This window comes from Labrus mixtus, chromosome 1 (genome assembly GCF_963584025.1).
Source record: "Labrus mixtus chromosome 1, fLabMix1.1, whole genome shotgun sequence".
NCBI classification, from domain to species: domain Eukaryota; kingdom Metazoa; phylum Chordata; class Actinopteri; order Labriformes; family Labridae; genus Labrus; species Labrus mixtus.
The window spans coordinates 15,273,092-15,300,381 of NC_083612.1; the positions used below are offsets into that span (position 1 = coordinate 15,273,092).

At 39.5% G+C, this 27,290-nt stretch overlaps 1 protein-coding gene across 3 annotated transcripts; it reads left to right on the top strand.

The window, feature by feature from the left end:
- Positions 1–260: 260 nt before the first annotated feature.
- Positions 261–27,221, top strand: scml2 (Scm polycomb group protein like 2). Of its 3 annotated transcripts, none has more exons than XM_061034917.1 (14): positions 261–382; positions 4,790–4,878; positions 5,068–5,133; positions 5,583–5,653; positions 6,972–7,206; positions 8,024–8,112; positions 8,842–9,085; positions 20,815–21,131; positions 21,427–21,553; positions 21,703–21,909; positions 22,864–23,037; positions 23,260–23,475; positions 24,228–24,382; positions 24,650–27,221. In XM_061034917.1, the coding sequence occupies exons 2-14, from the start codon at positions 4,857–4,859 to the stop codon at positions 24,773–24,775; spliced, it is 2,049 nt and encodes a 682-aa protein (XP_060890900.1). In that variant the 5' UTR covers positions 261–382; positions 4,790–4,856; the 3' UTR covers positions 24,776–27,221. The 3 variants fall into 3 exon arrangements, with proteins under 3 accessions (XP_060890900.1, XP_060890883.1, XP_060890890.1); XM_061034900.1 differs by having other exon boundaries at positions 262–382; positions 21,424–21,553; XM_061034907.1 differs by having other exon boundaries at positions 262–382; positions 21,424–21,553; positions 24,231–24,382.
- Positions 27,222–27,290: the final 69 nt, after the last annotated feature.

Genomic DNA, 27,290 nt, shown 5'->3' on the forward strand with positions numbered 1-27,290 from the left:
GTTTTATAAATTGTTTCCATGTTTCTCTTCATTAGCAGCCACGCATGTGCCCCTCCATAAGGCTGTACCTGCAGTTATTTCTCCTCTCTCGTTTCCATCACCTTCTGCTGCAGGGACACCGTAAACTACAACACTTTGAAATTTCGTTCCCTCTCCACGTGCAGTTTATTATTCAAGCCTAATATGTAACGTTATCTTTCTTAATGACACGACTTATTCATTATTTCCCTCCGTCTGTCTTGTCTCTTTTTTTTTTTCTAACTACCAGTGGAAAAATGTGAATTACAGCACTGCGTGGTGGACATGCGCGAAGCTGCAGCGAATATGGCGGCTTGCATCTGTTAGAAAGTGGAATCTCCCCTCAAAATACGCTACTCAGACGGTGGGTACGGCTCATGTCTCATTCTTTCTCTCATGAATGGCTTCTCTCTCTGTTTGTTTCCTGGTTTGTGATGAAAGCGTGCAGTTTTTCCTCCTGCTGCTTGTCCCCGCAGTGGCAGACAGCAGTGTGTTTACTGTTATGCTGTGCAGGCGGAAAGCTCGTTGGTACAGTGTAGCGACATTGAACTGTGCAGATTTCCCGTCGCTTTCTGTTTACTGGCTTCCTGCTGGAAATACGTGCAACTAAATACACGTTTGGCTCGTGAAGCCTTGTAGTATCACACCCGTTTGAGAAACCATAAGGTTAGCAATGTGTAGCCTGTGTAATGATCACCGTCCCGCCCACTAAATGTGACCATAAAGCAAATGAAAATGCGTCACAGACTTTTCTGCAAATTAAATGTCGATCCTCGCTCATTCGGACATGAAACATCCGAGCATTAAACCCGCAAATGAAAGAATATTTATTAATTTGATGAACTACACATGCAACCTTATTTTACAGCTGTATGATGCGACTTCACTTACGCGTTAGGTGTCAAGAAAACTAAATAGGTCTCGATGACAAATGCTCTCAATAAAAGTTGTGTTTGGATATGTAACCTGTCAGTGACCACCCTGGAGGTGACGCCCTGCAGCGGCTCACACCCTGCAGCCTCCAGCAGTAATGTGATCCTTTACTGTCCTCAATCCAAACTGAGAAAACACCAGGCTGTGAGGAGGGTCTTCAATCTGGATTTAAGGATTGGTCTTTATTACTTAAGTAAAAAAAAGAAGGCATGTTTGTCTTCTAGTCCAAAAGAAAGGTGCAACATGCAGGGAAAAGACAAAAAAACTCTCCTTTTCTTCCTGATTTAAATTTACTGAAAGTATAGAAGCTTGATCAGAGGTGAAAAGACAGAAGAAAAATCTGGATTATTTGAACCATCAGTTCAGTTATTTATCAGATATCTGTCACAAAAGTGTCCAGCTTTTATAATTAGAGTTTTTTTTTTCTTTACGTTATTATGATTTTTATCAGTGGGAGGCTTTTGTCATTTTCAACAAACGTTGGAGTTATTATCAGTATCTAAGGGTGAGGGCTGGTGTGTTGCTGCAACTGACTGCTGTTTTCTATAGACTATTACCTTATTATTCATTTGACTATTTTTTTCCCCCATTAATTTATTCATATTGTGCCTTGAAAATATTTTACACTTTTCCTGAGCCAGTCTAAAGATACACATGAAAGACCAGCCATGACAAGCAGCAAACCCAATGATTCCCCAGTCACCTGTTGGATGAATAATGGCTAAATGAACATGTTGTCTCTGCCATGATTTGCTACTTTCAAACTGAATATGTTCAGTATTTGAACTGATACATTTTAAAATAAGCATTCTGAACTTGAATTCAGTTTTTTATATATTTCATTTGAGCCCTGATGATAAATGTAACATATCTAAAGTATTTCAGGACAGCACACCAACATCTTAAATTTCCACTTTGTTTATTGCAGCAGATGCTCAGGCAAAGCCCTTCTTCAGCGTCTTCTGGCAAACAAACTCAGACTCTTAAACGTAACATTTATCAAATCATCTTTTGACCTCTCTGAAATTAAAGGATGCATGTACAAAACTATTACAGGCACATCGTCTTGTGAATGCGTTTCTGCGTGGAAATGAAAAACATCTACATTTCATTGCAAAAAATGTAATTGAAAGAAGAAACCTTTAAAAAAGATAAATTTGTCATTGATAAAACGGAAATGAATAAATAGCTCATTTTAAACCGGTCGTCCTTGAAGTCATCGATCCAGTCCAGTTTCAGCTTTGCATTCTGTATGTTTGAGATGATCTGCTTTTCTGACATTATATTTACTTGTAAATGTTGGTTTTAGCCAACAAGCCTCTGCTCTGGAAACATGTGACAGCAGTTAACAAAAAAAAAACTGACATTCATCATTAGAATGGCAAATTACACCTGTGATATTGTTTATGCATTGCACTTTTTATACAGGAAATACAGCTTCAAGTGTTGAGTGCTTCACACAAAATGAGATGAATGAACCAAAACAAGTCCATATGGTCAAAGTCATTGATTCATTATTGACCTGGTAATCGATTTAAGCATTTGTTATTTTACTCATATTCATTTAAAATACGTTACAATAACGAGCCTGTGTTTCATTAAATCTTTTATGTAACTTTATGTTCTAATTATAATTAGACTCTGTTCACTAACATAATATAATAAAAATAATATTACAAGTAGAAAAAATCAAAAAGGGAAGTCCAAATATATCAATTAAATCACTGTGTTCAAATGTTGCATCAATATAATAAACATCTTTGAGTAAAATTTAAAAACTGTTTGTTCCACGAGTTTAAAAAAACTCCTCCTGTCAGGTAAGAAGTTACAACCTAAGAGCAGGTCTCAGGTCATTTTTCTGAACTCTGGTCTGTTCCGAATGGTGAACGTTACTCTAATCCCACATAAGTGGAAAGGGGGGTTGTTAAAAGTAAGTGTTTCCTGGTCTGACGGGGTTTTTGTCTGACCCTCTTGAGTGGGGCAGACAGAGCAGAGCAAACACTGAAGCAGTCTGGATCTGAGCGATCCAGCTCTGCTTGGAATCCTTTTCATGTCGGCCAGCAGACGTCCCACATCCACACGTCTTAATGGCTTTTTATGGCAGCTTGGAATCTTTATGGCTTCTTCGGACTCAATGGGATTCGCTGCAGATACAGAGGGGTTGGGGGGAAGTGTGTGTGGGGGCAGCCACAATACAGTGCAGATGGTAAAATCTTTCAACACAAGGGAGGAAGACGTTGTCTGGCTTCCAGAGACATGTTAACCTTTACATTTTCGGATAAAAAGAAAAATCTTGGATTCATTTACCTCTTGGTTTCGAGCCGGCCCTCTGATTAGATTTTGCAGAATGATGACAGGATAATGCACAGAGTTTTTGTCACCCTGGATGCCTGGTCCTTCAGCATGAACAGTTTGGTAACAGTTTTATTGTTTTTACATGTTAGAGTGACTCAGGAGAAAATGTTTATAGTGTGGCAAAACTGATAACTTTTCTATCATTTATTCTGAATTTTATTCATTTAAGGATTTATAGAGGTAGAGGTTTTTAAACTTGGATCTTATACACATGGCACCAAATGGTGCATGGTATTTTGTTTCTTGAGAATGCTAGTACAGATAACATATCAGGGGATTATAGTGTGTACCAAAAAATCCGATTCATTCTGTAGTATTTGGACATTTCACAGAACAAATCTCATGAATAAAACTAAATAATCACATTTGAGATCCTTTTACAACATCAGACCTTCCTACCCACTCTGCAGCGCTGTGTGTGAGCCATATGGTCATACCGCAGGCAGACGCTCTTTACTTTCCATAAATAAACAGCTCCACATACAAAAAAAAAACACACTGTAGTTTGTAACAAATGTACCAGAAAAGGACTAAAACATTGAGGATAATTTTCAGACTTTATCTTTACAACAAAAATATTTCACTTCATGAAGAAATAACTTGTATAGCAGGACAAGTGTAATGGCAACTTTCTATAGCAAACACATTCAGAGTGCTTTTCATAAGACAGAAACTGCATGAAAAAAAAAGATATAAAAGAAACACAAGGCAACATATTTTAACAATTTATTAACTAGAGTTTAGAAAGAAGTAAATACATATTAACACAAACTTAAGATTTCCCAGCCGCACAGCGGGGTGCGACATGACAACAAGTATTCCCACTTCTTGCTCTAAGATGATTCAGTGTGAAAAATATTTTTTTTAAGCCTTCATTTAAAAGAATGGATATTTTAAGTGCTTCTTCTCTGTCTTTAGCTCTGACTCTTATAGTATGAAGATCAACTTTATTAACCTGTTAGATCGACAGGTTTCGGCTTGTGGCCTTCATCAGGGCCTCAAGACCTTGATGAAGGCCACAAGACGAAGCACGTCGATCTAATTTCTTAATAAAGTCGATCTTCATACTACGAGTGTTGCTGGAGCTTTTTGACCTCTTCAAGCCTTTCACTCTTCATGCACCTTGGTAGTTGGTGAAGTTGTGCCAGAAAATCACACTCTGCTTCTTAAGCTCTGACTCTGGCATCATTCAGTGGATGTATCCTACTCTCTCTGAGAGGTCTGCATCATTAATAATAACCTGAAACCACTTAGTGCTTTACAAAGTGTTTTAAAATCAATTATCTCACTCACTGGAAGTTAGTAGGAATGATGTTATCCCTTTTCTTAGTGTTCGTGATTGTGTGTATAAGTTTGTAATCTTGGATTTGTTGTGATTATTTTGATCAAAAACAGAATCCCAACATGTAGTTTTTTTAATTGCTAAGTGCCTTATGGATTTTTTTTTTTTAAAGTTCTTGTATGGTTTGTGTCTCCTCTCCAGTGTCTGTGCAGGTAAAATCCTTCCTGACTTCGCCTCTCCTGCAGCAGCAAGTTGAACTCTTGTCATCATGGGTCGTACACCACACAGAGGTACACCTTCACAACACGGGTTCCCTGGGTGCTGCTCTTGTACGGCTCTGTCTCAATTTGATGACAAAAGAGCCACCTCAGAGCGGTTGTAATAGATTGTTTTTATGCGGCCGTTCACACAGTAATTACAGTGTGTGTGTCAGTAGCTACTAGATCCTGATGAGCCGTTCAATCATCTTTTGATTTCAGATCAAAAAGAGGAGAAGGAGAGACCGAGCAGCATCACAGCAGGGTCTGCCCTCGACAAAGCTAACGGTTGGCAGCTCTGATCTCTGTCTTCATTGTTGATCCTTTTGTTATTTGCTGTATCTAAATCTTTCAGTCAATAGCTTTTCTTATTCAGCTATGATCAGAATCATATTGAATTGGCATTCTCTTTTGTCCTTTATTCATTTTTGCATCCAAATGTATATATGTTTTAGTTGTATTATTTACGTACAATAAATAAGTAATAAACAATCCAACAAAATATCAAATGAAAAAACCCAAACATCATGAGCAGAGCTGATCACAGCAGGGTTTAACCAGAACACAATCCCTTGAATCTGCAGGAAAGTTATTTTCTATGTGGTGAATAAATTTACATTCACTTCAACAGTGAAAGTAAGTTCAGGGTTTCTCTTTTATTGTGTTTTTTTTCCCTCACCGTCTAATGACAGTGATTCAGAAGTCAGTAGTTTGTTTCTGTTTTTTGTTGTTGCTAGAACCGTTCAGTTGGGAGGACTATTTGAGAGAAACGTCCTCCATTGCAGCATCGCCTGCATGCTTCAAACAGGTAACTGATCATCATGACTCCTTTATAGACTCTCTCATTTCCCTTAAAGGTCACATATTATGTTTAAATAAGTCTCAGAGCTCCCCAAAACATGTCTGTGAAGTTTCTTGCCAAAAATCCCCTGTGATCCTGTAAGTTATCATGCCTATAAACACCTCTATTTCAGCCCTGCTCAGAACAGGCTGTCTCTGTGTCTGTAGCTTTAAATGCAGTTGAGCTGTGTCTGACCACGCCCCCTCTCTGGAAGAGGAAGTAGCATGGTCTTTCTTGCACCATGCCCTTTGTTTGCGGTGAGAAGGCAGACTTAGAGGGCAGAACAAACACCTAGCTTTGGGAGTGTCACCCACCTGGGGGAGGGGTTACTGCCCTTTGTGATGTCATGAAGGGAAAATCTCCTAACGGCCTGTTTGAGCACACATTTTCTGAAAAGTGGAGCAGGTAAAAGACAGAGAGGATGGACCTTTCTCATAATTGTGGGGTTTGTAGACAGACTAGGGATACATAGAAAACCATGGTAAAATGCATGTGGCCTTTAAGTTGTCCCCTTCAAAGTTACTTGTAAATGTAATGATGCTGAACACAGTCTCCAGCGGCTCAGGACACGTGTGCTCTTTCTGAAGTGTTTCATGTACGTGTTACTTATTAAAAGATAGATCATATTATATTCTACACTTTTTGTAAACATAGTGATGATAAATGTGTTAGACTAAGAAGTTATTTATGAGGAGACAGAGCCTGAGGTGTTTATTTGTGCCATAGAGCACATTGTTGTGTCTCTATGAGGAAAATGGGTATTTGAAAAAATCCATGACTGAAAATAGTCCCAAAGAAAATTCTGTATAAAGTCCTGTAATAGTACGTTTTTTTCTTTTTTTAAACAAAATAACTTAGTTTATTACTGGTGTGAACCTGTTGGAATACATTTTGTGATCTATTTTTCTTGTTTTTTTACTCCATCAATAGTTACAAAGTGGCCCAGACAGACTTGAAAGGCTAAATCTTCGGAGAAACGCACCAATCCACCTGTAGTTTTGGTTTCTTCATTAGGTTTGATTAGACATAACAAAACAATGAAACTAAATTCCCAGTGTGTACAGTACTCTAACTCTTAAGATTTAAAAAGCCCTTTTAGACAGAACCAGATAATTATCCGATCTGAGTTCTGTTCAAACTGTCATAACCTGAACCTCTCATGACAATTTAACAATACAATATTTAATATTTAACCATGCTGGTTTGTTAGAAGTTTATGGGTATATCGTGTATCATGAGGTACACATCATGGGGAAAGTGAACGTCCCTTTTTGTCCCTCTGCAGTCCCGTGTCCCCCCCTCCAACGACTTCAAAGCCGGAATGAAACTTGAAGCTCGGGACCCTCGAAACTCTCACTCTGTGTGCATCGCAACCGTGATGGGCATGATGGGTACGCGTCTACGCCTGCGACTGGACGGCAGCGACAACACCAACGACTTCTGGAGGCTGATCGACTCGTTAGAAATCCAACCAATAGGAACCTGTGAGAGGAACGGAGACATGCTGCAGCCACCGCTTGGTGAGTGTGAGGAGGACCAAACTTAGCTGGTCTGTCTTTGCAAAGCATCACACATAGAGAGAAACCTTCCTGTAACTGTAGATGTACAGAGCAGTCAACTGGTCAGTTTGGTTTAAGAGCTCTCTCTGCCCTTCCATGGACACGTCCACTAGGAGACAAGACAGTCAAGTTGATTTAAGTGCAATAAATCCACTTAACATCCTGTTAAGACACATACCATTTCTGTTTTTATAGGGAAACCCATGAATGCCTCATAAAACATTTATTGTATAATCAAACAAAGTAACACTTTAGGAAAAGCATAAAAAATATTTATTACCCTTAACATGAAACTTTTACACTTTGAAATTAAACTCTCTAATTCCAAAAATGATTTTACAGGTTGCTTCCAGTGAACCACAATAGGCCTGTATTTAAACATTAATCAATGTCAAAAGACAGATATTTTCTGTTTCTGTTTTGATTAAAGAAACAATTTTAATCTCTGATTAAATCTCAACAATTAAAAGTCGGCTGTAGCACTGACAGCTGTTTCACCATTTTAAAGTAAAGTTGATAAATTAGCTTCTTTAAAAGAATACCCCAAAAATATCAATCAAACCAAAGAACTTGTAAGTTTCAAACTAATGGAAAAAATAATCTTTCATGTTTATGCTTTGACATGAGACGGTCCTGCTTGTTGAGTTACAACATTAAAAGGCACCCATTTATGAAAAGTAGTGAAAAGAGTTTGACCACCAAACTTAATAGTGCCTATAACCCCCATAAAGTTGTCATGCATTGTGTTGTATTTTGACCTGTGTTGTGTTGTGTTCAGGTTTCAGGATGAACGCCTCCTCGTGGCCCATGTTCCTCCTGCGCACTCTGAGTGGAGCAGAGATGGCCCCCGCCTCTGCTTTTAAAAAGGTAATAAATGACAACGGGAAGAAGCTGCTGAAGACAAACACGGACATTACTGTTTTCCTTTTTTTTTTTTCAGATAAAACAACTGTCAGAGTTAGTTGGTGTGATGCCTAAAAAATATGACTAAAAGTAATCAGTTCTCATTGTTTCAACTGGAGCGTGAAAGGACATGTGGTACATGGGGGCTGACTTTATAAAAGCAGTGAACACAGTTTGTATTAGAAAATGATAATTATCTTTTAGTCTCTGAATATTATAAATACAACTTACGTTTTGGTTAAAAATGATGAAATACTGTTTTTCCCTCACTGTTATAACTGCAGTAATCAGTTTAGACACAAGGGGGAGAAATGTGTCATTTGCATTATGCAATAGACAACCTTGTGCTAATGAAAAGTTAGAGAACTTATTAAAGCAACTCTTCATATAAAACAGTCTGTGTCTCAAAAATAAAAAAATAATTAAAATGTTGTTTAGTTATCAGTTCTACTAGATTTCTTCCTTTGTTAATAAGTGCCCTTTATTTTTCATTGTGGAGGACTATACGTTCTTAAGAGTGTTAAACTGTACTGGGCCAAGAATACTGACGCCTTGTACAAGAAGGACCTGAGCCGCCTCTACTTCCCTGAGAGGCTGAGGTTCTTTAATATCTGCAGGACGATGCTGAGGGTGTTCTATGTGTGTGTCAGGACCATTACTGACCTGTTAATGTGTTTGTGTGTGTATGTTCAGGAACCAGCCAGTCCCGTTAAAAACTACTTCCAGCCTGGAATGAAGCTGGAGGCGGTGGACAGGAAGAACCCCTATCTGATTTGTCCAGCCACAGTGGGAGAGGTCAGAGGTCAGGAGATTTTCGTAATGTTTGACGGCTGGCGAGGCGCCTTCGACTACTGGTGCCCCTTCGACTCAAGAGACATCTTCCCCGTGGGCTGGTGTGCTCTGTCAAAACACAGCTTACAGCCGCCCGGAAACTTCTGTAAGTGATGCTTTTAGTATTTCTTTCTTTTCCTGCACGGTGTGGACTTCAGCTGAAGAATTCTCACTGACACCTTATCCTATCATTTAATTATGTTTAGCATCAACATTACGCATACATTTTAATCACAAAGAGGACACATTTAATATATATTAGAGCTGTAACTTCATTGTTAAAGTGCTGTTTGCTGTTCTCTCAGATCTCTGAATAACGTTCTCATTATTCACCACTAGAGGGCAGCAGATCTCAAACTCTGATGTATCCTCTTCCTTAGCTGTGTTGTGGCATCTCCTGCCTTAATGTGGAGTTGACTTAAAAATACTCTATATATTTATCTAGAGTATTTTTATCTGATTATTTTAATCCTCGCTGAAGACTCACAGAGGTTTTGAGTTCATTCAGATCTCACTGGGATAGGTTGCATTTTTAAACTTAGAATCAAAATGTGTCTCTAACTCGTCTTTAATGTTTGCTCCAATATTCGGCTTGACAACCTGTGGACAGTGGTTGTTGAAAACCCACTCCTTTTACCTGAAGGAAAATAAATCTTAGTATGTTAAAAATCTTTCATTCAATTTTACCCAGAAGTCAAAATACAAGTGTATCAAAATCCAAAAACACTGTACCAGAAGGCAGATGTCTTATTATGCAACATGGTCCATTTCACACTGCTGGTCAGATTAATCTGTAGGGATACATCACCATTTACTATGGATTATTTGAACAATTACTTTTTTTAAACAATAGTTCATGTTAGTTAAAATAAAGACTGTAAAATGGACGTAATGCATTATTGAGTAAAATGGGAGCACTGAAGTAAAGTACAAGTAACACTAAAGGTAGCATAGTGCATTTCTGAAGGCCTGTTCTGTCCAAATTTAGCAAAACCATTTCAGCTCGTCTGTGAGACCAAAGAGGACATGTACAGGATACTAGTGAATAAATGAAGGAAGTCCTTTCTGAGATGCTACCTGGTCTCGCTAAAGAGAGCTCTCTACATTTGGTGAAGTTACGTGAAGAATCTGTTTTGATTGTGATGGATTGACGTCACCTACTGTATCATCGAGGGAAGAAGTAAAACCATGCAGTACATTATCTGAGCAGCACCTTTTTAGTAAAAGGTTTTAAATCATATCAGTCACCTGAATTGTTTTTCATTAATAAAGATGCAGCTTCTTATCAGACAGGAAGTGATGAAGAGGGTTTTAAAAAAAGCTGTTATATAAAATCTCACGTTGATATCAAACCGGGAACATTTTTATGAAGAGAAACTGACTGAGCAGAACACCAGAACAATGTCACTTTTTTATAAAATGAATCTCAGAACAATCAACTTTTAAACATCTAAATGTCTTGATCTTAAACTATGGACCATTAAATAAAAGTGAATCTTATTTGAGCAGACATCTGTAGCATGATAAAAAGAACAGGGGACTAATAAATGGTACAAAATAATAAATCTGCAAAACAAAGATTATGAAATACACAGAAAGCAATGGATGGATATGTTTGAAGTTGAAGTCTTACAGAAGGAAAACCAGTCGAAGATTTCAAAGATTATATTCTTAGAAAGATGAATTACGGGCTGTCATTATTGAAGACTAGTAAAGTATGAAGACAAAGTCAGAGTGGGTGGTACATTATTAAAATAAGTTTAAGCCTCTTTTTTTTTTTTTTACTGTAAATGGATAAATGCAAAAAGATCATCACATTTAAGGTTATATTAATATAGAAATGTAGCACTGACTTGTTCATAAAGAAGTTGTATTCATATTTATGTTTTTCAGTCTGTTTAAAATAAGTAAATGCTCTTCACAGTTTATTGTGAAATTTGGCAATTAAAAAAAATCCTCCGTTTAAATGTAAAAAAAACTGGGATGAAGATATTTTAAAAAGCCTTTTACAAATTTTTGATATTAAACAAAAGTGCAGATTAGTTTGAGCCCCCTTCATATAATAATTTTTCCATAAATGTCATGTAGGCTAACTGAACGTCACTGAGACAAAACATCCCCCATCTGTGTGTGCACAAATTACAGTTTAGCTTGATATTCTTAAAGTGTGAAGCAGTACAGAGCTATTAATTATCAATCAGGAAGTGATTATACAGTAGGTACACTCAACACTTACAGGAGATTGTCACCATGTGATTTGCACTAATGCTGAAGCGTAATGTTCACAGTTTACTGTTAAGTGTCTTTGGCGGATATTCAGACGTTTGTAATCCATCAAAATCACTTTGACTAATGGCTCTGGAGTTCAGCAGTTTATTCTGAGATTTTTGGTTTCTCAAGTTTATAAATATCAGTCATCGTGTTGGTGTTACTTTACATTGGCTGTAATCCAGCAGTTTTGTCCTCTCTGCCCTGTGGTTAGTGCCTGACCATGTGTCATGTGGATTTGAATAACCAGGACCAACAACCTTCTTGATTAATGTGAAGTGTGTGCGTGCGTTAGTGCGTGCGTGCGTGCATGCGTGCGTGTGTATTTGTTTGGGTTTCCCTTCACTTTGTTGATGGATGACAGCTGCTACATGTCGGAGCATGTTTTCTGTCTTGTGGCAGTGAGGCAGTCAAGTTTACAACCTATATCCAGTGTTTATGTTTGGATGCAAAGAAAGAGGTTAAGATAAGCTTTCCATACGAGACTGCAAAGTAAAAAAATGTATTCTTTGTTGATGTCTTAGAAGAATAACTGTGGATGCGTGGAACATTTACAAGGTGATATCTCAGTATCAGTGTATAACAGGGTCCTAAGACGCTAACTAGACTCTTCTCCTCTGTTGGTGGAACTTCCAAACTCCATTCGATATGCAGAGTCCCTCTGCACCTTTAAGAAAAAGCCAAAGACCCAGCTCTTTCATGAATACCTACGTCCTTAGTGATGATGATGGTTTCGATATTATTGATGATGATGATGATAGTAATGACGATGGTTTGTTTGATAATGACGATTTTAAGATGGTTTCTATACTGATTAGATCTCTCAAGTAATGGCGTCAATGTTGTGCTTTGATTCTCTGCAATGCCTGTCAGCACCTGTGTGTCCAATCAGATTCAAAGCTGATCGTTTGCACTTACTGACATCGTTCCCTTTTTCTAGATCCTTGCTTGTGTTGATCTTACTCTCTGATGTACGTCGCTTTGGATAAAAGAGTCTGCTAAGTGAATTGTAGAATTGTAGAATATCTTTGATTAAGTTTACCAGACGCCAGTTCCATAAGCCCCTCATGCATTGCCAGTTTAAGGCGCACATGTTACACCTTGCCTGCAATGTGTAACACAGTGAGGCGGAATTATGGGGCGAAGTCGTTCTACCCCTCATCCGACATCGAGGGTACTAACAAAGCCAAATGTGGGCGAAACGGTGTCAATGTTCAGCACAGATGTGTGTGCGTGTGTGCATGCCTCAGCGTGTGTGTGCATGTGGAGCTCCCGCTTTCGCAGTGCCTCTCCTGCGTCCGCAGTGCTGTAACGCAATGTAAAATCACACAATGGGACAGCAACATTACGCTGTTGCGGATGCAATGTTTAAGTAAAAAAAAAACGTAATGAAGGCAGAACTTTGTTAAGGCGCTGTTGTGGACTCGCAATATAACGTGGCCTGAAAAAGGGCATCAGATTTTCCTGAATTGCCTTTCACACATGCACCTCACAGAAAGAGATTGTCTGTTGGATATTTGGATACATCTCGAAATATTCTGTTTTGTAAGTGGAAGGGGCAGATGGACAGAGCGTGCAGGAGGAGGATTTTTTTCATAATAATGACTGTTTCTTTGTTATCACTAAAACATATTCAAAAATGTTCCACTATAGAAACACAACAGTGGAAATCAGTTAACAGGAAACTAAGGTGATCCGTAGTGGTGAAATCCCACTCACCAGTTCCAGACTATTACCTGCAGAGTTCACACATCAGCTGTGTCTTACATTTTCAGGAGTATAGTGCATTTGTGAATGGGCTAATAGACTGTCGGATGAGATGTAGCCCCGGTTTTTGGACTTCACTTTTGGTGCCTTGCGTTTTGCGTGTTTTGGCTGTCATTGTGTTTTGGAGCCAGGTGTGACCATATTTAGACCAAAGGGTTTATACACAAGAGGAGGTAAGGCTCATTGTCTCTTTAAGGCCAAGGTGACCCCAGGCAGATGGGTAGTGGCACCCACCTCTGTTTTGCCCTAAATCTTGCATAATTGTAAGCCTTAATATGACAACAACAAACAAAATGGCCATTTGTGTTCAAATCAAAGCTGAAACCAAACCACGGCGCTTTAAACTTGTTTATTTCTGCAGTAAAATTGAGTATATTTACATGGAGCTTCATAGGAATTGACCTTTTGAACTATCCTCAAGAGGCCATTGGGGAAACTTCATTTTTCCCCCCCCCTCTGTTTTCGTCAGCCCACGATGATTTTAAGCCAAAGAGCTAGACACACTGGACTAAGTCAGACCCATGTTTCCTATCATGGTCTAGTGGCACAAACTAACAAAAAAAAAGAATAATAATAATGTTTTTTTTCTCCTAGCAATCTTGTGCCAGGCCAGAGAGTTTAGCGTACGTTGAGAGTAGTATCTTGTTTTGATATATGTTCTTGAGCCTGACTCAAGACTTTGTGTTGTTATTGGTATTTATCAGCCAGATTTCAGAAGTCTAACATTCAACTGAATAAAGCTCGGCAGATTAACACAGTTTTCCAGTCAGCAATGTTTTATTAAAGTAAAATGCTCTAAGGTTTGGTCCAAAAATACTTATATAGACATCTGTCTGAAGTCTGAGCCTCTGCTAGCTCTTAGCTTAGGTCAGGTCTTTTCTTCAGTCCAGGTCTGTACCTGTTTGACTTCTAACAAATTCTCCCTTTTGTTAGTGAGTTTGGTTTTAAGATTTTAAAAAAGTAGAGAGCAAAGATCATAAACAACCAGACAGCTATGTTTGTGTGCGAGTAAGTGAATTAAAATGGGCTTGGTGGAGGTGTTGATGAGCTGATAATTAGCTGTACATGTGAGAGTACGAGTGAGACACTCAGTAATTACCACTATGTTTAAAATGTCTAATGAGTTTCATAAAAATAGTCCTTTTGTTCTGACCTTGTTACACATTATAAAAAAGCTAGCTGAAGATGCCAAGATATGTTGTCTAATTGTTTGTCTCTCTAAACAGTATGCATTGATCATCACTCAAAATAGTTCCCCCCCCCCCCCCCCCCCCCCATTTGTATGATACGTCTTTGTCTTTCTTTGTTGGTATTAAATTGGGTCAGAATGCAGAAAATAGTTGTCTGAATAATGCATGAAGAAAGGCGTGTGTATATTATAGCAGATACAGACTGATGCCTGTTTGTTTTTGTCTATTTAACGAAAATTATATTTTATTTTCCCGACATATAATTCAGAAAAAAAGGCATGAAAAAACCTTGTCAATGAGCAAGGCGTTTTGTCAAAATGTCTCATAGATATTAAAATCATCAACAAAATTCCAAAAGATTTTACCCCAAAACAAATTCTATGAGAAAAGACTCAGAGTATCAAGATTAGTGCCTTATAATTCTGTTTATATGTGTTATTTCTCATTAAGAAACACTGTGCTGCGTATATATATCACATATTTGTTGTCCCTTTCTGGGATCTGTAGAGCCGCCGTTGGTCCTTTCAGAAGCAGATTAAGACGTCTGCAGACTGACTTCTCTGCTCCACATTGTTCATGAGTCAGGGTGAAATGATTGTGACTGTTTCCCGGCTGTGCTGGACCCAGCCGTCTCTCATCAGGGTAATGTCTGACTGGGTTTGGGTTACACTGAGGGGGCAGCACATACCCCTTTGGCCCTGAGAGCGTTTGTGTTGAGGGAAAGCTTACTTATGTGTTCAGGAGTTTTGCCCTTTTTCAATCAGGACTCTTCAGATCCAGTTTAACCTTTCCCCCCCCCCCAAATCATCGTTCTCCCCATCCCCCCATCAGCCCCTGCGTTAACCCCTCTCCCCTCCCCCCAAGGGTCTCGCTGAGAAGCAGGTGACTGATGTAGGCTGTCGATATGGCCTACAGATAACATGAATAAAGGGCTCGAATCCCCCCCCCCCCCCCCCCCCCCCCCCCCGCTACCTCTACACCACACCCACCCACTCTTCCTTCCCTCTGTCTACCCCTCCCGTGCCCCTATGCAAATCTCACCCCCCCCTCCTCCTGCTGCTCATTCATTGGGAGGGAAGCTTTGCTGAGGCTTAAACCAGCAGCAGAATCAGCAACAGCAGCAGCAGCAGCGTGGGCTTTGTTGTGGACTACAGCCGGGAGAAAAGAGACATGCAGAGAGCAGCTGATAGAGACACAGAAAAAAAGGGAATGACATGCACATGAGGAGAGTTTTTTGCGAGAAAGTTAGAAAGAGGAAAACCTAGACAGAGACAGGAAGCAGCTCAAAGAGCAAGAGTTCAAAGAAAGAACCAGGAAGCAACTGTACTCAGAGGCTTGTATTGTTAGACACATCAACACTGCTACTACTTCATTGACTGTACAACTGGAACTACTACTACCGCTACTTCTAAGAAAGACGATTCTGCAGCAGTGAAGTTCTGCTTTTTTGGTTGGGATTTCCCGGTGAGTTGGATATCTTTACCCAGCTGTTTCTTTTCACTCTTTATTCACTCTTCATCCAACACAACAGAAAACACGGCTGGCAAAGCTCATGATTTGTATTATCATGTTTAAGATTCATTTAAGATGTTTAAGATGTTATAGGATTGTGTTTTTTTTTCCTATCGGGACAACCAGTTGCAGTGTAGATGTAAGTTGCAGGCACTGTAAACATGTTTCTATTTCTTGTTGAAGTATCTTTGTTCCCTTTTAGTCATGATGTGAGAGTTTACTGAAACTTCCTGAAAATGTAACAAATTGCACACAATCACATTTTTTCTGTCATTGACCCACACATTTCAGGAAGGAATCATTTATTTCAAGATGCTTAGATTAACAATTTAAAACTCCTGTTTTCTTCAGGTTGGTTTCTGTATAAAATACAAAAGTAAAGGGAAGTAAAAGTTAAATCTGCTTTTCTGGTGAAAGTTGCATGTGGACTCACATGTGTGTAGCAGCCTCCTCCTCCTCCTCCTCCTCCTGTGTAAATGATTAAAGGCTGCAGTCACTGTTTCTTTGTTTGGCATGAAGACTTTTAAAAAGACTTGCATCCATTCAATGTAACTGTTAGAGACTAGAAGCTGCTCAAAATCAGAGAGCCCAAAAGTCTTAGTCGGCAGACGGGTTTGCTGTAATTAAATTTGAGGATACATGTGTTTTGCATCATGCTTAAAGCTCGGGGAATCAGTATGCAAAAGATTTAGGCAAGGATTGGTGGGTATCAAACATGAAGAACACTGATTTTATGCCTCAGACTTCATTTTGTACCACCACAACTTATATGTCCAGTGGAAAGGTAAACATTCACATAAGTCCAAGTATTAAAAAAGTCATTTTCTATGTTTGAAAAAAGCTGGCATGTCATTCTTGAGACCTGCACAGCGACACATTGTTGTGTTTATACTTGCCTTAAGGCCATTTTACTAACTTCCCCTTTCTGCTTCATGCACGCGCACACACACACACACACACACACACACACACACACACACACACACACACACACACACATACACACACACACCTGAATCTCATGAGTTTCAAACTTCTTCAGATTCACTCAGCAGGGCAGCCCATGTGTTCGTGAATGTGTGTGCGTGTGTGTGTGGCTGATTGGTCTGTTTGCTGAGAGAGTGCTCGGCATGTGTGTGTGTGTGTGGGGGCGGGGGGGTGTTGTAATTAGATGAGAAGCTACTTTGTGGAGCCCTTCCCCCCCCCCCCCCCCCAGACAGCAGACACACTTCTTAGCGACCCCGTTCTCATGCGTGCACATACACCCACACATTCTAATATGCTCACACATGCACATGTTTCCTCAGGCTGAGCTTCACACAGGTCAGAGGGTCGACTTGAATTATATAGCCATGATCAGAACCATATGTCTCTGTTTAGTTGCTGCGTATGCATGCAGGGACACCATGCTCAGATTGGACTTTTTCAGATTCAGATTAGTGAAATGTGTTTCTTTTGTGAACCTGAGTGATTTAAGATATTTCAGAATATTTACTCAAAAAACCAACATTATTCTACTTATTTTCAAAACCACTCTGCAGGTTTAAGGACTTATGAATGCACCCTTTCTACATTTTCTGGCAGTCATTGGTTACTATTGATCTGCATACTGTGTGCAACAATAACCAATGGAAAGTAATGGCTGCAACTAACAAAGACAAAGATAAAAAGAGAGCATAAGGAGCAGACAGTTTTTTATTCCTTAATTGATTAGTCAATTGAAAATTCACTGCAACGATTCTGAGCATTTGTATATTTTGCATTTTTTTGTATCATTAACATTTTTTAAAAATGTATTTTGGGGCGTTTTATGCCTTTATTTTAGAGCTAGGAAAGTGGATAGAGTCAGAAACGGGGGAGAGAGAGATAGGGGAGCGTAATGGAGCCACAGGTCGGATCCCAACCCGGGCCAGCCGCTCTGGAGGACTGAAGTTTCTGTACATGGGGTGTGCACACTAACTGTTAAGCGACTGGCGACCCATTTGTATCATATTTTAAGGAAAAAATATCAGCTTTTTGTTGGTTCTAGTTAAAGCACATATCGAAAATGTCTAACTGAACTGTTGATCATGATACTTGTTAAAGATAATATGAAATATTGTTGAGTTGTATTCAAATTAGCATCTATTCACTCTAAGGTATCAATAACTAGCTTTCTTAGTCCATGTTTACATCTTGAATATAAACATGTGCTGATTTCTTCTTTCACATGATTTTTAAATCTAATATATGTCGACTAGCAACAACAAGAACATTGAAAATGTTACATTGGGCTCCATGATATTGCCATATACATTTTCAAACAATGAATGAATATTGAGGGAGATTAATCATTAGCTCGTGTGAGGAGTTTTTAGCTGGTCATGAAACAGACTGAAATAAAAACTGAAGATCTATAACCTCTAAATGAAATCCAGACCTCCAGGAACAGATTGATCATTTATATCAAGTTATTTTTTTATTGTCTTTTTCTTTCACTTTCCTTAGAAAAGAACTATAACGAGTGATACGATTTATTGACTTTTAACAGGAAGATTTTTTTGCCTTCCAGAATTCTTCTCCCTCATGTACAGGACACGCTCTGCAAAGAGATCCACATACTGCTCTGTCCACAGAGATGCACACACCTTTCCCCCTTTAACCTTTCTAAAGCTGCGAACAAGTTTAACTTAACCAACAAGTAATGGAAGTTGACCTAGATTCCAATATCGATCAGATTTTATTCCTGGGAAATAATGTATAAAATGTTGCTCTAGACTTTAAAACTATATCCAGAGTTTTTGGTTTGAATATTTCACACAATGTAAACGTTAAATTTCTTAAATAATGATCTTGAGCGGGGCGCCAATAGCCTAACGGTTATGACTCGCGCCATGTACGGAGGCTGTGGTCCTCATCACAGCAGCCAAGGGTTCATCTCCCCCACTCTCTCCCACCAATATTTCCTCTCTATTCAACTGTCCTGTCAATAAAGATAAAAAATTGCCCAAAATGTATAACTTAAAATAATGATCTTGAGCATGTGGAGTACAGAATACAGATGGTCCTGTCAGAGAGTGTGAAATAAAATGCATATTTAAGCAGAGTTCTGAAGTTGTAAAAACGCTGAGGTGATGAGTTTTTTTATACGTATGTGTGAGGATAAGCTAATATTTGATAGTAGGTGACACTAATCACTAGTCGGGAAAAGGTAGCCAACATGTTGTTGCAGCGGCTGTCACCCAACATGAACGGATTAGACTTTCGTTTCTGCAGCAGGCAAAGATCAGAGAAGCCCCCCAACTTGGCTCTCCTATGCTGAATTAAAACCTGCTGATTCTGATTAAGTAAAGATGAACTGCCTTTGTGGGGCTTATAGCTTCTCACTCTGTGGGAATAAACGTGCCACTGTGTGCGCAGGTTGGTATCATTCCTCTGAGAACATGCTTTGTGTGACCGCTCGCCCTCTGAAACAAAACACGGCTCGATCCTACGCCCACTCTCACTCTTTTCCCAATTAACAGCTTTCAGGGTGCCCCGGCTGACCCCCAGAGGATACTGTAAACCTTCCATAGTGTCTCCATATTCCCTCCGTCAAGGAGGCTCTAATGAAAGCCTCAACCCCCTGAGAGCCTCCACATGCACTCTCAGAAACCCCCCCCCCCAACACACACACAGTGGGCATTACGTTTGTATTGAAACAGGAGATGCTCATCGTCCCCCTTTCCTCCTTTTCTTTGTGTCTTTGTGACTCATTTTTGCGCTCTTTCTTTAACACTCCGAAAATGATGATTATGTGATCATATCACAGTTTCACACTCAGAGCTAATGAAGACTGGAGGGGGGGGGGGGGCAGCTATATTTATTTTCCTCATAAAAATGTCAGATATTTAAGTTTATGAACAGACCAGTATGTTGTTTTCTCACCTGACACACCACCAATGATTCAATCTGCCAATATACTCTCAACCATCGCTTAGCTCATTCCAATTTAAGGCCTAGTCCCTTTTACTAGCCTGGTGATGCTGCACAATTTGACAAATAAAAGCAGGTCTTTACTAGAGGCCACTATGCATTTAGTGTTGAAATAGTTTGCAGATGAAACATTAGGGTAAAAAAAGAAGTGCAGAAGGCTGCCATACACGGGCTGTCCTAGTAAGCAAGATCAAATAAGTGATTTCTAAGTTTATTTTTTTAAACGATATCCCAGTTGTGTACACGGTTATTCTTTCTGGTGTGCACTTAAAATTGTCCCATCTTCGCTGTTCATGAGTTTGGTTTGAAAATAATTAAAGGCCTGTCTGGAATCGACGCCCATCCCGAATAATGGCTCGGACACTTTACACTACATACATTCATTATTACTTTCCCCATCATATCTCAGTATAGTTTATTATAGATCTGAATCTAAAATTTTGAATGGGCCATCGTTTTTATTTTTTTGCCTTATGTTGCGTTTCTCTACTTTGGTACATTTTATTGTTATTTAACTGATTTCTCTATTCTGTCTGTCTGTCCGTCTATTCTTGCTCTTATGGTTTTCCGACTCAATACCCATCTTTGTCATGACTTGATTGTATCTGAGTCTTGATGAAACATGTAATTTTATCAGTATATGTGGACTTCTAAAACAGGTATAGTGGAAATGTGTTATTATACTTTTTAACTCCCACTTCACAATGGTCTCAGAAATCCAATATTTACTTTTGTGTATTGAAAAGAATTAAGATCTTATCACCATAATCATGAGTTTTCATGGGTTTAAAGGCACGGTCTAGCAGGCAGGTCTCGAGGGACTCATGACTTTTGACTCTGATTTCAGTAGAGGGAGGGGCTGAATACAAAGGACCTGTCAATCTCAGAGGACTCTGGAAAATCTAAACAAATCTCCTCTGCAGGACATCACAGTTATTCCTTTCCCCCCTCTACATCTTATTTTTCCTCTGAAAAAAGGATGGAAATTGAATGAAATATGCCTTATTATACATTTTAATGTTGTATTATTAACCTCCTAACACTGCCTAACATTTGGATTATAAGAAAGATAAACGTATATGCTTTGTCTTTCTTTTCTTTTTCTTTTTCTTTCTCTTCCTCTTCCACATCTCATTATTTCCAGTTACCCTCCCTGGTGCACTCCTCGCTCCTGTATCCTCCATCTCACCCTCCCTCTCCACTCGTCGCTCCTCGTTCAACTCTTCCTCCTCCATGCAGACCTCGTACAGACTGCCCAACCCCTTACCACCCCTCCCTGTGCGCAAGGGTGTCCGAGGTCGGCGTCCCAAATCCCAGACCATCGCTTTGTTGAAGGCAGCGGCCGAAGCTGCGGCGGCAGCCGCAGTTAATGGAGCATCGCAGAGCCCTGCCAGGACCGGCTCTGAGGCTCAACTGGCCCCCAGACCACACAAGAAGAGAGGGCCTAAACCCAAGAACAAGGTGAGATGTCACAAGAGCTGTAATCTGTTATGCTGCAGTCCATTGACCCTGCCATTTTCTTTTTTATGCATGTTTGCAGAAAATATTTGGATAAAGAGGATTCAAGGTCAGAGGGGCTTTAAAAGAAAAGCAGGAAGTTTTGTGGATGTTTTTTTTATCTTATAAATGAAGAGACCAGCTTTGATTTAGAAGCAGTATCTGCTAAAAAGACCTTTTAATAAACCAGCAGCTAACAGCCTTTGTAGATTACAGAGAGTTAATAAGAGAGGGATTGTTTGTTTTTTTACTCCAGAAGAAGCCTCAGGTGGGTCACTCCCTGGGGGTGCCATCGGTTACAGCGCCGCCTCCTGAGACCAGACTGAGCTCCATTCTTGTTTCCTCAGACAACAACCACAGCAACGGCTCCAATGTAGTTTGCACAGGTGAACTGGATTAGTCTGACTCCTTAATGTGTAGACCTTATGTTAAATTTCTTACATTTTGTCAAATTCTAGCATTGTTCATCATCAACAGAAAGAATGCAAAAAAAATTTTTTTTTTTTGTGTGTTCTCTCTCTTCGGGTCATTCCAGTGTGTGTCTATGTGAACAAACACGGTGACTATGGTCGGCATCTTGACAGAAAACTAGTACAACAGCTCCCAGACCACTTTGGTCCAGCACCAGTCAACGCTGTGCTCCAGCAAGCTGTTCAGGCCTGTGTGGACTGTACGTACCAGCCCTCTGTGCTGCTGTCCTTCCTACAGAGCCAGTCTCACACCGGAGGCGAAGTCATCAGAGGTAAATGTTTGTAGAATAACAACTGATTCATTTGAAAGAAGAAAACACCCTGTCACGTCACGAGGTGATGTCAATACAATTCAGATTTTGTTCAATTACAAGTGCAAACCCATATTTTGGCAATTTAATTGGCAAAAAATATATTTCTTCAGGCTTTTGAGGTGCAGTTAGGTGAATGTTGTTTTCCTTGAAAAGAGCAACCTAGGGGTTATTTAACCGTTTCCTGTCTTTATACTAGGCTTAGCTAATAAGGGCCTTCAGGAGATTCATATATGCTGTAGACACAGAAGTAACCATCATTTCTTCTCTCGTCAAGCAATTGAATAAGGTTTTCCCAAAAATTTGAGCAATTCTCTCCCAAGTCACATCTTAAAATAAAGCACAAGACACATTCTAATGAATTTTAGTTGCCAGTAAACAATCAGTCAGCTGAAATTGGTGTAAGCACACACGCTGTGTTTTGTGTGTGAGTGTCTGTCTGTGCATGTGTGAGTGTGTATGTGAGCAGTGAGAGAGGAGGAATAAAAGACAGGGCCTTTGGCAGCAGCTGATGTGAGCACTGCGTCTGTAATCAGAAATGACGTGCGTCTAACCTGGTTTGGGATGCTGGGATTGGATCTCCCTTGGGTGGCTGGATTGGGAAGACTATGGTTAAGGTTGGATGAAGTGGGGGAGGGGGGGGGGTCTAATTTGTGGATTTGTGCAGGCTTGGCTTGGGTGGGAGGGTGCAGAGCAGTGTGGGTGAAAAATGCGGGTTTGTGCTTATAAAGGGAGGGAGCTAACCCTAAACCATCTGGTGCTTTTCTTTAGCTGTGAATGTCACAGCCTGTGTGTGTGTGTGTGTGTGTGTGTGTGCGTGTGTGTGTGTGTGCGTGCGTGTTTGTGTATGTGTGTCTATATACAGCACATAGACTAATAGTTGTTTGTGCTGTGTGCCCCTCTTTCCCCTATCAGTACGGTCTGAGCATGGTATCCGCTATGTGAAGCTGCCCTCGGCCTCCAGCACGTCTTCTGTGCTGCGGTTTCTGGAGAACATGTGCCAACATCTAGAGAGCGACAGTTTGTTCAGCTCGCAGCCATTCAGCGCCTTCACCAACAACACGCGCTTCTACAACCGGACAAAGTCAGGTGGGTCAAGTTTGTAAATGGAGTAGCAATAACAAGAGGGAGTAAAAAGCAAAACAATATGAGAGGAGAGAGTGTCAAATGGAAATTACTGCAGGAAATAACACAATTAAACCAATGAAATGCATTTTAGAAGTCTCATTGTCTGTGTGCTCAACTGGAAGCGAACTTTGTCAGTTCTTTTTTGAGTGGCCTCAGTATCTCTCTTAACCACTCTTATAACAGAACCAGTGTCCCACACTGAGAATGGCCTGTCCAAAGATGACTCCACTAAGGATCCAGCTCCCAGCACCCGCTCCCTTCACAACCCATCAGACTACAGAGCAACAAAGAAGGAGCGGCCATATTTCCCTGGACAAACACACACACCGCCACCCCTAAGACGCGTCAGCTCCAACCCTACTGAGCACACCAATATGAGTGCCCAGAGACGGGTAGAGGGTAAGCTTAACTACACACAGACAGTCACCGGGGGGCAAAATGATCCTATTGTCAGGGCCGGTTCCTTTTAAAATGAGGTGAAAATCACAAATTACTTCATTCTGTTTAGTTTTAAGACTTCTTGTTTTCATGAGGTGAGCTAAAGAATTGAACCGCTCTTCCAATGGGGAGCATGTACCTGCTTCAGAAAGGGATTATGATTGTTTCTTTGTATTTTACAGTCTTGTAATCAGCATTTAATGAGAAAGTATCATACTCAGTCACTAGTGATTTTAGCTTCTGCTATAAAGTTTGCTGATTTAATAAGTGACAAAAGTAATTGGGGGTAATTAGTCCACTCTTAAAATGAGTTAATAAAGTTTTCTTCATATGTGAACTGAACCCTTCTATTGTTAAGATAATGTAGGCAGATTTGTGTTTTCTTTGTTCAGTCACAGTAAGATCAAATCTACTGTTAATCCTGCTGGCTAAAAATGTAAGCTGTAGATCTCGTGATAATTATGCTAACACAGGAATTATTACTTATGTGCTACAAGTGGGATATTATTATAATATATATATTGTGCTACAGGCAGGCTGATGCCAAACATCTTTAAGAGATATAGAATACATAAAAAAGTGTACACCAGCGCTTTTATTGAAGTGCATAGCTAGCCTTGTTAACATTTAATTGTAACTCAGATCGTATGGTATTTGATCAAGGTGTTATTTTAATTTTGATTGTCCTTTCTCTTGCCTGGACATCTTTACAGCAGCGAGCTCAACAACCGGTCCAGACCATGTGAAACAGGACAAGGAGGGTTCAGTAAACGACGCTTCTTCCTGGTCAGTCGATGATGTCATACGGTTTGTCCAGGAGGCTGATCCTCACACTCTTGGCCCGCATGTCGACCTGTTCAGGAAACATGTGAGTACTTAATTAATATGATATGTCTCCCATGTCCTGTTTGACGGTCAACTGACTACATGACCGACTGGTTTTTACGCTGTGTTCTAGTCATCTGGTTAAATAAACTCTCACAGAGTTTTTTTTTGTGTCCATGCTCAGGATAAAGCAGGCTTGAATCTCCACCAGCTTACTCCTGACTCAAGTCATTGTTATTTGGTTTGAATAGTTCTGAGACAATTGTTTGAAACATGTCCCCATGCTGACATCATGCTCCTTCCTTTGCAGGAGATTGATGGCAAAGCCCTGATGTTGCTGCGTAGTGATGTCATCATGAAGTACATGGGACTAAAGCTGGGGCCGGCGCTCAAACTCTGTCATCACATCGAGAAGCTTAAACAGACCAAGCAATAGAGGATGAAGGCTCTCTTTTTATATTGCTGGCAGATTCACCTGAATGAGGGGTGAAGCTATCGCCTAGGACACTGAGTTCAAGTCTTCCTTTCTTTGTGAATTTGGGGGTTTTAATAACCTACAAGGATTTTACAAAAAGAAACATACACACGATGAGGATTTTAAAAAACTGATTTCAGTATTTTTTTTTTAAATAAGCTGTTGAAATATGACTACTTTTAGCCACAAAATATCATACGCCATACGTCACTACATGATAAACATGGACTGACTCGACTTGCTTTGAATTGTTCATTTATGCTTTTCAATGGGTATATTATATGGACAGCACCTGTGACCTAGTATTTTTTTAAATTACCTTGGCTGAAGTTTCAAGTCACAGCATCAAAGTGCTGCTCTCACGTGATTGGTCAGAGAGAGCCCTCAATTGCGCGTCAGTCATGGGACACAGTACACAACCCCAACACCTACTTTGGTGTTCTGTTTTTGAGGGAAATACATTTGTGGTATTTTCTTATTACTTCGCACTTACTACTACTGGACAGGAAATGAAGTAACAGCCAGGTAGAGAAGAAGTATGGCATGATTTAAAAAAGCTCATCGTTGGTTGCACACTAGCAATGCTCTTGCTTTTTAGTGTGGGCTTTTAACCAGTCAGATGCAAAGGCCTGATAACTGACATATTTTAACATTATACTACAACACTTCCATGGCTAGAGTTAACTGTTTGCATTTATTTCCCCTATGTATGTCATCAATGCAACAGTGCAAATAAAGCAGAGAAAGTCCTTGTGCCCCGATCCAAGGGAAGTCAAAAAGAGTCAAAACTATGCTCTGTTGAAGTGCGGCTATGATACATCTATAGCCTTTTGTTGCACAAAGGATGTGAAACAACACTTGAAACCCTCATGCGGGAAAAAACAACAACACAAGGAATGATTTAACACTTAACTGAATAAATGTAATAATCAAACTCAATGCATAAAAACATTAAATTCAACAAATGAAGTTATTTAATTTGAAATCAAATTAAAATTAGTTTTTGTTTCAAAATGTGCCCCAATGGCACTGATTTTGAACACTTTTCAACAGGTTAATTATATTGCATAAGGGTCATGACCCAGAGCAGATATCTGAGCTTATGCATGACTTCTGTTAATGTAAGTTTATTTTTTGCCTTATTATGAACCACTGTAGCACATCAAGCTATCAAATGTATGTAGTTCACCTCTTTAGCCTTTTACACACCAACATCAGCTGAAGGTTTTCTATCTCTTCAGATTATAAACTGTTTTTTTTTTTTCATTTATAGTTTAAGGCTGGATTCTCAGTGAATGTCTCCCTGTATCGTTTCTAACAATGCAACATTAACGCATTAATGTTTCTGAATGATTTTGTCTGTTGGAGAAAGTCAGATTTGGTTAATGCAAGCCACTGATTGTATAATCATTACGTTGATTGCGGTGCAAACAGGTACTTAACCTCAAGAATGCTCCAGGTACGTGCATAAGAAGTGAAGGAAGGGTTGCATTAATAAAATCAGGAGAAGTCTTATTATGTCCTGAAGTGAATCTTACACAGATTACTCCTGTTTTTCACGAGTTAGGTTTGGTTGAATTAAAATAAATTTTCTTTACATGGTGGATACTTTGTTTTGGAAGAAAACCTTTCATTAGTTTCTGCAGGGCAGGCTGCACACATAGAAAATCCGGGACTGACTCTTATTTGTGTCTGTTTTTGAGTACTGGAAGACATTCAAGCTTTTGGTTTCAGCTTGAATCATGACATGACTACATGATTGTAATATTCTTTGAGAGACACACGTGACACACAAAGTTGAATGCCATCAACTGTCTAGTTTAAGTGCTGTACAGAACAATGAGGATCTCCTGAGCAAGTACATGATGGACAAAACTGCTTTGTAAAAAGTTACTAGATTTTCTTTTTTAAACAAAGTGTATCAACTTGTATGAGGCGTAAGTGTTTTTGCGTGCACCATCACATAACTATACCTACAGGAAGATGTTGTGTCTTTGTAAATAATCACATGTCTAAAAGTATTTATCAGTTTTTGATGGCAGAAATCCCAAATTTTCTGAACATTTCAGAACCAATTTTCAAACCAAATCATGTAGCTGTTTATCACTCTGTTGCTCTCCTGTAGTGTTAACAAGTTGATACTTGAAATGATTTTGCTTTAATGTGAAACTCAGGTTTTAGTAGGGGTTGTTTTCTAGAGGATGTTTTACATCATTAGCATTGTGTGTTAATTAATACAACATAAAGGGACTGCACAATAACCGACTATGTATATTTTTTAATGCCTTGTGATCTATTGCTTGCAGCATCTCATGTATATATGCGATTTTTTACTGTAAGTTCAACAAAATATGTTTGTTTAATATGTTTGATATGCATTCACACTATTAAACATTTCTGTACATCACCTGAAGGCTTAAAGCCACCATGTTTTTTTTTTACAAGCCTTTCTGACCTGTGTGGTTATAATGAGTTA